The 10,233-nt window shown below is 44.3% G+C and overlaps 1 protein-coding gene and 1 non-coding gene across 2 annotated transcripts in view; both read left to right on the top strand.

Annotated features, from left to right (window-relative positions):
- Positions 1 to 2,584: 2,584 nt before the first annotated feature.
- Positions 2,585 to 2,691, top strand: LOC116156184 (U6 spliceosomal RNA). Its single transcript, XR_004140026.2, has one exon. It is a non-coding gene; the product is annotated as a U6 spliceosomal RNA (small nuclear RNA).
- Positions 2,692 to 8,905: 6,214 nt separating this feature from the next.
- Positions 8,906 to 10,233, top strand: part of NRBF2 (nuclear receptor binding factor 2) — a 29,133-nt gene continuing 27,805 nt past the window's right edge. The window contains exon 1 of the mRNA XM_064488135.1: positions 8,906 to 9,111. Within this exon, the coding sequence (XP_064344205.1) occupies positions 9,082 to 9,111 (30 nt within the window). The 5' untranslated portion in view covers positions 8,906 to 9,081. The remainder of the gene's footprint in view (positions 9,112 to 10,233) is intronic.

Genomic DNA, 10,233 nt, shown 5'->3' with positions numbered 1-10,233 from the left:
CACAAAAGGTCAAAGAGTGGGAAATGGCCAACTTCCTGAGAATCCCAGCCCCTTCCCCAGGCTACTTAGACTGGTCCTTCCACTTACTAGTATATGAAGCCACCAAGCCCATAAAAACTAGCAACACAGTGCCTCATGGCTGCCTCTCTCACCCTCTTTGGAGATGGCCCACATTCTGTCTATGGAATGTGTACCTGCGTTTAACCTGAGCACCCAACCCCCATACCTCATGGCCTTTCTCTTGCCTTTCAATGTATCTCTCTGAATAAATCTACCTTTACTCAACGATGGCTTGCGCTTGAATTCTTTCCTGCCTGAAGCCTAGGACCCAGACTTGGCGGGGCATATCCCAGGGGCTCAACTGAAACCTGGGACATGGCCCTTCTCACGCCCCACATCTGTTTTCTTGCATCAAAACCAGGGTATAAGGGAGAATGTGGCGAATTATGCAGTTTCCAGATGGGTCTAGAGGGTAAGTAGATAACCTTGGAAGGCCTTGGAATCATGATAGAATTAGGTCTTTATCTTAGGGCAATAGGAAGCTGTTGACTGAAATAAATGAGCAGCCTAAAAGTTAAGAGTTATGTTTTGTTTGGCAGGAGGACTCGAGCCAGATGACAGCCTCTCAGATCACTCTGAAGGACTGCTCCCAAGAGGAAGAGGAGGAGCTAGGATATATAGGAGCTTTACATCAAAGACTAGGTAGTTGGAACAATAAAAGATTACTTGTTATCTAAAGAAAAGCAGGCATCTCAAGTTGAAGAATTTAGTGCTTTTCTGTGTCTGGGAGGAAGCAAACATTTGGGCTCATTGAATTCATTCCTTTGACAAGCACCTAGCTATCTAGGGCCAGTATCTTGTCCTTTCTTATTCTGAGTTCCTTCAGAGTGCACCATTGTGAGTGGCTGCAGAGGCTGGGCTGCAGGCTTGTCTTTACTGGGGGGTGGCGGTAGCCGCCCATGACTTGATGGTTTCAGCATTCTTTGTTTACTGATATGGTTTACAGTATTTTTTGTTCACAAAGCCAATGGAATGCTGTAAGCAAAAGAGTGACATAATCAAAATCACATTACTTTGGCCATAGTATGGAGAGTGAACTGAAAAGTGGCAACACTGGAGGTAGGAAGACAAGTTGGGGGCTGTTGCAATCAAATAGGCAAGATGGTAGTGGGAATGGAGAGTGTACAGAATGGAGAAATTCTCAGGACACAGAATTGACTAAAGGACTGGGAAACGAGGAATAAGCTGTGGCTGCGGCTTAGGTTCCTGAGTTGAGCAAATGGATGGGAAGTTGGTGCCACACTCCGAGATAGGAAACAAAGAAGCAGATGGTGGGGGATGGGAAGATGATGAGCTCAATTTTCAATGCATTGTGTTTTAGATGTGTGAGTCATACTGATGCAGGAAAAGCAGATGTGGGGCATGAGGAGGTCAATGTCCCAGGTCTCAGTTGAGCTCCTGGGACGTGCCCCACCAAGTGTGGATCCTTGGCTTCACACAGGAAGGAATTCAAGTGCAAGCCACAGTTGAGTAAAGGTAGATTTATTTAGAGAGATAGTGCATAGAGTGTAAGGCAAGAGAAAGGCAAGGAAAGAAGTGTGGGAATTGGGTGCTCAGGTTAAAGTAAAGTAGGTACACACTGGCTAGGCATGGTGTTACCAGTTTTTATGGGCTCAGTAGCTTTACATGCCTACAGGTGGGGCCATTCCAACTACCCTGGCTGGGATTCCCAGGAATCTGGCCACTACCCATTCTTTGGCCTTTTGTGGTTAGCCTTGGAACTGTCATGGCGCCTGCAGGCATGTCATTTATCACGCTGTTACAATGAGCATATAATGAAGCTCAAGGTCCACTAGAAGTCAAACCTCCCACCAACTTAATCCTCAATCCTCTTCCACCATTTTGGTGTTAAATTGCTGTCATTCCTTGAATGTATGTGCCCTGCCCTCTCTCCTCTTGTCTCAATACAAGTAAAGATGTTTACAGCCTTATCATCTAGCTATTTCAATCCCTGTTTTACAGATGAGATTGAAAAAAAAAAATCCCTGAAATTTCAAGATGTTGGGTAAATTGGGATTTACACCCAGGTTTATCTGACTCCAAGGGCTATGCTTTTTCTACTATAGCCCACAAAATTTTACCCAAAACTCTAGGAGTTAGATATATTTCAGGATTTGGAATTTTCTGGACTTTAGAAAGCTAATAGGTGCTTATACTTTGTATTACCAAAAAAAAAAAAAAAAGACTGGGCCAGTATCTTACAGTAAATATACACATTAATAAATCTTCAGTGAATTTTGTGAATATAACACTAAGTGAGATAAAGGACTATGAATAGTGTCCTGATAGTTCAGGATAGGTTTTGCCACCAAATAGGTAATATAAAAACTTCCTGTTTTCAGGGTACACTGGACTTTGGAATTGTGGATAAAGATGTACCTTCTAGGATAATGCAATAGCATGGAAGTCAAAGAAATAGAGTTTCAAGAGGAAAGTGGTGGTCAGTGGTGTCAGATGTTACTGAGAGATGAAGGGCAAAGATTAAAGAAAAGCCACTAGATTTGATGATCAGGAAGTTAAGACAGTGCTTGCTTCGGCAGCACATATACTGAAACTGGAATGATACAAAGAAGATTAGCATGACCCCTGTGCAAGGATGACATGCAAATTTGTGAAGTGTTCCATATTAAAAAAAAAAAAAAAAAGGAAGTTAAGAGAGACATCTTCAGAAGCATATCCTTTACTAGTACAAAGTAATGGGAGCACAAGGCAACTTTTAAGGAGTTATAGAGTAAGACAAACTACGTATCAATAGAATGGTTAAAATTAAAAAGAAAAAAATTGAAAGACAAAAAACTCTAAGTATTGACAACAATTTATAGCAAGTGGCATTTTCATTCACTGCTGGTGGTAGTATAAATTAGCTTAAGCATTTTGGAATACTGACAGTATCTACTAAAGCTGAAGATTTGCATAACACATGACCCAGCAATTCTAGTTCTAGAATATGCTCAGCAGAAATGAATGCATATGTGCTCTGAAACACACATGCAAGAATGTTTATATTAGCTTTGTTCTGCACTAGTGGTAGATTCATGGGCATTCATTATATTGTAAATAAATTAGTTACAAATACATAAAGACTGCCATTCATGGACTACTGATGGTACTTGGACATGAACCAAGGACTATAATTAATTCAAATCTATGCACTGGGGTCCGTAAGGAAAGGGAAGAGGTGTAAGTTGTTAATGATAATTGTCCTTACGGATGTACTACTCCCTCCAAGTATGCTAATGATAAAAGCAAAGGAAGAGGTAGAGAGGTAACTTGATGGCAACCTTGAGTCTGCCATGCCAGGCCTGGACTGCCCTTGTTGGGCTGTACCCGCAGGTGGTGGTGCATGTAATAGGGCGATGCTCCAGGAATCTTGTACTCAGCCTGAAGTTGCCATCCTCCACTGGGGTCGAGGCCTTAGTTCCTACAGAAGAACTAAAAGATATTGTTATGTATTTTCCTTGTGGAGGAACCAGGACCCTGCCCCAAGGCTGCACTATTGTTTCTTGACTGTTCCTCCCTGTCTCTACATCCCCTCCCATCGCTGATCAGCTACTGTTTGAATCTGCCCTTTGGAACTCAGGGAAGGTAAAAGAGGCTGAATGAAGCCTATTTCCTACAAACAAGAAATGGGAGACAGAGAGGATTTGTACCAGGGAGGACTCCACAGAGTCCTGCTCTGTTACACCCTTGCTTCCCACATGGTTTCCTCGGATTGTCAATCAGAGGTCTCCTGTGCTTGTTTGTGGTGCTTAGGTGGAATGGCAGCAGGGAGTATGGAATACAGAGGGACTGAGTAGATTAACAATGGACTTGAGAATCTTGGCAATGGTGGAAAATATATTTTAAAAGGAAGCTGGAGGCAAATCTCTCCTAGAAAACTTAAGGAATAACAGTCATTGAACTTCTGTCCTATGACTTCAATCATTTCTTCCCTACCATTGTTCCTAAGCTTCCTCTTACCTACATTTGTTTAAAAGTAATCAAACTCCACTTCTATCTCATGATTCCTTTGATCCTCTCCCAATATGTGACTACTCTGTTTGAAATAAAGCCCAAGTGGACCAACATTTTGCATCAAAGGGTCGGAGCAAGAGGTAGAGCTGTAAGTTTAAGGTCTGTGTAATTGGAGATGGTGAATATAATAGCTGAAGGGATTTGATTAGCGATGCCTGAGTGTTCTGACATGTCTGAAAAGAAAATATAGGTTCAAATTATTTCCCTCAAGTCTGTCCAGCACAGATCAACAGTTGAATTATTATTTTCTATAGATGGAATCAAGGCAGCCCTGCTGATGTAGCAGCAGATATATAGTTTTAGGACATTTGGCATTCTGGAGAGCTCACTTCTGCTCCCTCTTTTGAGAAAAAAGTTGGTTGAATCATTGCTTTTCTGTCTTTATTTGACCGATTTTTGCCAGGTGTCAGCTTACTGGATAAGAACCCTGCCCTGAAATTCTACTTTCCTTGGCCTCCCCTCTGTTGAACTTCATTGAATAGAATGTGTGACTCCTGCCTAACTTGGCTCTCTTCATCCTAGCTCATGCTGAAGCAACTGGACAGCTTGGCTCAGAGTCCAAGGAATTAGAGACTGCGACCTCGTGGCTACACACCCCCCTTCCTCACATGGCCTGTTCCTGCCCAGTATGGTTTGTGAATAGCTCTTGGCCATTACCCCAGAGGAGAATAGAGCTACCAACAATAGCAACTCCTTTTTTAGCTTGGATCTCTTGGTACTCAGGACTGTGGACTTAGGAAAACCCAAAATAACCTATGTAATTACAGTGGGTTACCCTAACAGTTTATTTCTGCTATTACCAACCTTAGATGCCACTCCAATAGATATTTAGCTGCTTGTAGTGGAAAGAGTACTGGGCTTACAGCCAGATAGACCTAGATTCAAGACCTAGCTTGGCTATTTACTAATTTTATGACATTGGGCAAGCCACTAATTTGAACCTGTTGGAATTGAATGAGTGCCTGCCTGTACATGTAAGTGCCTGGAATGCTGCAAAGTGTTATACAAAGTTAAACCATTGCTGATGGGAAATGGGGGATCAGAAAGTTCCAGAAAAAGAAGAAATTTAAATCTACAAAAAGCAATTGAATCAACTTGAGGTAGGATGCTGCTTACCTTCTGTTCCACACCATGCTCAGTCTTAAAGACAAACAACTAAAACTGTAGTTTCCATTTAAAGTTAAAGGCAGTTTTCCCCCTTTGTTCATGGTTAAGTTGGAAATGGAGATGAATTTGGAGGTTCCTTTCATACCAAGGAATGATGAAGTAGGAAGATGAGTCTATTCCTGGTTAGTACTTCCCCTGACATGCTAACCATGTCAGCAAACTGGTTTTCTCTGAAGTTAAGCCATTGTTTTTGTCACTTGAATTTTTATTTTATATTTAGTTAAAGAGATTGGTTCTTCAGACTTAGACATAGTTTTGCTGTTTATCACTCTTGTGCATACGTGAAAAGGTAAACATAAGTGAAAGAAATTGACTAAAGGTTTTCTAAGGCAATACAACTTCATCATAACTGCAACCTTGCTGACCGTGATTGTAAGATCACCTGATCTCAGAGATGGTAAAATAGGGGAAGTTACAACAGTAAGCACCCACATACCTGCCACCCTGCCAAGACACAGAACAATTCCCCATACCCCACACTGTTGTGACCCTTCATGCATAGCCCCCCATCACGCCTGGAAGTTACCCCCAAGGATGTAAGTGAAGCGCATACCACAACCACTTTAACACTCACTGAGGACATGCTGGTGGTTCTGCCATGACTGTGCTGGCTCTTCATCCTCCTGGGCATTTGCTGGCCACTACTGACATTGCTGTGTTGATCTGTCTTGGGCCCACACACTTGGCTGCTGCCATGCGCCCAGCACTGACGTAGCTGCTCCTGCTGCTACTCCTGTTATTGTCCCTTTTGCAGGCCCTGTAGCTTTGGGCACTATAGAAGACTGTGCTTGGGGTGGATTCACTGGGTGGTCCGTAAACACAGAAGGCATGGGACGCACACTGGACTCCCTTTCCCACAGCATAGTTAAGAGAGGGGCCCCGAACACCTCAAAGACCATGTTACGGTTCCTGGTGCAGACCTTATCCTAATCCCCTTCTCCATGGAGCTCCTGTGCTAGGGGGAGAGAAGCAATAGAGCAGAGAAGACAGAACAGGGGACTGGAAGGGTCTGCTCCCACCTCTTCCTGTAACTGAGTACATTGAACACTTAAATCCAGGCCAATTTTTGAGGTCATCAATCCAAGCTCTCACTTGATGTGGGAATCCCTTCTACAGCACCTCTATCAAAGGATATTTCTAGTTTTGTTTGAACTGTTCTGGAACTAGGAAGAGCACTATTAGAATAACCCCAGTGAACATCCTCACATACCTTTATTTTCTTTCTTGTGCTAGTATTTCTATAGGGGTTGCTGAGTCAAGGGAATTTTTACATGCAGATAGTGAGGAAGAGATTGTACATATAGTTCATACACCCCCATTATAGTGATTTATACAAATGCAGGGCATGGCAGCCATAGGAAGACAGATTACAGTTCAAACAAAAAACTCTCTAAAAAAAAAAAAAGGATCACAGGAGATCATAGTGCTTTGATTGTGGTAGTAAGGGTACAAGAAGAAATTGGACTATTATCGTAGATCAGTATGAGATTAGAGGCAATAATACCTAAAGAATGTCTGAAATTGGGCCTTGGGGTATACTCTGGAGAATCACATGAAACTCTCCAGTGGGGCAAGTCCTTCAGCGGGGGTTCATTTAGGATTGGATTCTGTTACATGGAATTTATTTCCCAGGTAAGCCACAGAGAGTCTAAAATCTTTGCAGCTTTTGATTGTTCTCCCACAGCCCCCTGGCCCCGTCTTGCTGAGTTGCAGCAGAGACTTACTGCTTGGGTTTTCTCATCTCTGATTCAATAATGGGCATGTCCACTGTGTCCCCAGCTGGGATGGCCTAGTGATTTCTGTAACCCTCCACTGATTGTCTCAGGAGATAAATGGGCTTTTCCTAATAAGCAAAGGAGTCTTCCATGTGTCTGAAGGAATACAAACCTGCAAGTAAGAAAAAATAGTGGCAGGCTACTGCTCCTCAAACTTCAAGGGAAGCACACTGGATGACTCCAAAGGCTTTGGTAGGCCTGCGACCTCTTCCTTTGATGACCTGGCCATGAACAGCATGCTCTTCATAGCCTGTGGCTGGTCAGGCCAACAGCATGACAGCAAGTGGCAGAGAATAGGGCTGGCAGGTTCAGTCTCCTTGTCACCATTTGACATGGTTGTGTATGTCTATGATGTCTCATCTTTTGTTGATATGGATGAAGTTGCTCTCAAAAACATACTCCCCTTCCTTGTCAGCTGTTTCTGAAGTTCCCTTTAGTGGTATCAAATTTGCCCACTATACAACCAGCCACTGTGGGTGTAGTGCGGTGACATGGAGTCACTGCTCATGGTTGTGAATGAATATTGCCAGCCATATCAGTAAACAAAATGCCTTGGCCATCAATTCATCAGGTACTACTGCTATTCTCATCAGTGAGCAGAGGGAACTTAACGATGCAGACAAGCATATAGCCTGGCCTCTGCTGCCACCCTCAACCATGTGCCCTGAGGGAATTCAGGATGGGAAAGAACAGGATACTGGCCCTAGATAGCTAGGTGCATATCAAAGGAATGATTTCAGTGAACCTGGGTCTTCACACCTTCCCATACATACAAGGGCTAAATTCCTTAACTTGAGATAGCTAGTTTTCTTTAATTAATAGTCATTTTTTGATGTACCAACTACCTGGTCTTTGTTCCCAAAACTCATAATATACTGGCTTCTACCTTGCCACTTTGGAACGGCCTCTTAGAGTAATCTGAGATGTTGCCCTGGGCTGAGTCATCAGAAAGTCCGCCGAATAAAACGTAAGTCTCAACTTTTAGGTTGTGCATTTTATTTCAGACAACATGGTTATAGTTTATCAAGAAAGTAACGCATCTGGATTTTACCCTGATGAAGGGGTCTTAATAGTTTTCTTTGCCACGTAATAAACAACCACAAACTTAATGGCTTATAGCAACACACATTTTATTATCTCACAACTTCCATTCGTCAGGAATTGGGGCAAGGCTTTGAAGCGTCCTCTGTTCAGCTTCTCACAAGGCTGCAATCAAGGTATAAGCCAGGGCTGGGGTCTCACCTGAAGCTTGGGGTCCTTTTCCAACTTCACAAGACTTGAAAAAATTTAAGTTGCAGAACTCATGGTGCCTCTTTCGTAGCTGTCTGTTCCCTTTGCAGCGTAAATCAGTTTCTTAAAAAATCCTTACAGTGGTCTAGCATCTCATTCTTAAATGAACCAAATATTAAATATGGTTAATTTCGGCCCATATTATTTTCTTCATTAGTTTGTTAGCAACTTGAGGGTAGAGCCCTGAATCATTCATGTTTGTCTCCCTCCAGCGGGTTCTAGTCCAGTCCATTGTTTGGCATAGCTCAAATCTCATTTTTGAAAAAAAAAAAAATCAGGTGCAAGAATAAGGTGAAAACGTGAGAGAAAGAGTGTGGAAAAAGCAGAGGGAATTTGGGAAAAGTTAGGGTGGAAGGAAGTGGGAGACACCAGCGGAACTCAGCCACTTTTATTTAAATTACAAAGTTGCACCACCTAATGCGACGCCAGGGAACTCTTTAAGATAAGCCTCTCGCGAGAGGAAAGCCGGCCCACGAGGAAGTGTACGTCCGTCCTTGCCCCGCCTTCCCTGAGCCCCACCTCCCTGTCCTCACTCCCGCCTTGAGCTGGCGGCGTGTGACGTCGTGACGCGTGCGTGGCGGCGGCGTGGGGGGCGGGCCCACGGCGCCGGAGGAGGAAGTGGTGTGGTTGTTGCTCTGTTTGCGCTAGCCGCTGCCTCTTGGGCGCGGAGAGAGGTAGCAGTGGCCGCCGCTCCGTCGCGCTTTTCTTCTGTTCTCCTCCATGTCCCCGGGCTCCGTCGCACCTCTTCCTCAGGCCGCCGCTTACCCCGGGGTCTATGGAAGTAATGGAAGGACCCCTCAACTTGGTGAGTGGCCCACAGAGGGTTGCGTCCACCCTGGGGCGCCTTTGCCTAAAGAGTCTCGTCCCATCCCCGCACGCCGCTAACCCTGGAGGCTGGGAGGCGGGTTTGGCGCGGGTGGTCTTAAAGGCTGGGGAGCGCAGGCAGGCGTGGCGCTACGGCGGCTCTGGCCACACTATGGCAGACGGCCCTTTGCGGGGGTCCCCGGGAAGGTCCCATCGCCTCCGGACGCCCCAGGGCCCTGGGCGAGGGGCTCCCGCAGGACGGGGCTGCCACCTCTCCAGGCCGGAGGAAATGTCTCCAAGCGCCACGTAACCACCTCTCTGCAGCAGAGGTACTGAAGCTGGCCAAGGCAGAAATGGTGTGCAGTGCTGGTTCCAACTTATAATACGGAGAGCTGAAGTCTTAGCCTCCCCACTGTGGAGAAATGGAGCATACCCTCTTTCATCCCTGTTTCCCTTCACCCATATCTCACCTGCCTTTAGAGGCATAAACTTAGAGTCTCCCTTCTCAAGTAAGTTGGAGACACCTGGGAAAAAAGACAGGGCCGTCCTTGTTCTTAGCTTCATCACTAGGCATCAGGAAAATATGGTAGATGTTTACCTTTCTCAGAAAAAGTTGCTAGCTCATTTTCTTACTAAGTTTTTAGGCATCTCAGGTATTAAATCAAGGAGGAACATGAGTTGTTTTCTGACTGGCCACTGCATCTTTTGTAGGGAAGCTACCTATTTTGGATAAATTTTTTTTTTAACTTCAGGTTTCAGACAGGAAGAACTTTTAAGAGCCACAGGTTTGCAATTCACCTGCGATGGTGGGATTGGGAAAAGGGACGTATGGAAAATAATTAAGTTTCTCAGGTTGGAACTCTGAGACTTCTAATGTGGTGGAAGAGGCACACCTGGATTTAAACCACCTTGTAGAGAAGCAATAGAGCCTGGTTGATTTAAGAGTATAGATTCTGGACCTGTTTGGATTTGAATTCTGGCTTTGTAGCTTAATAGTTGTGTGACCTTGGGCAAATTAGTTGACCTCACTGTGGTTTGTTGTGAGGATTAAAGGAGTAAATAAGTGTAAAAGGCTTAGAACAGTATCTCGTTCATAGTAAAGTGTAAGAATTAGCTATTATGA

Source organism: Camelus dromedarius, chromosome 8 (genome assembly GCF_036321535.1).
Source record: "Camelus dromedarius isolate mCamDro1 chromosome 8, mCamDro1.pat, whole genome shotgun sequence".
Taxonomy (NCBI): Eukaryota; Metazoa; Chordata; class Mammalia; order Artiodactyla; family Camelidae; genus Camelus; species Camelus dromedarius.
Note: the sequence above shows the minus strand (reverse complement) of the source record. Positions and strands in the feature narration are given on the sequence as shown.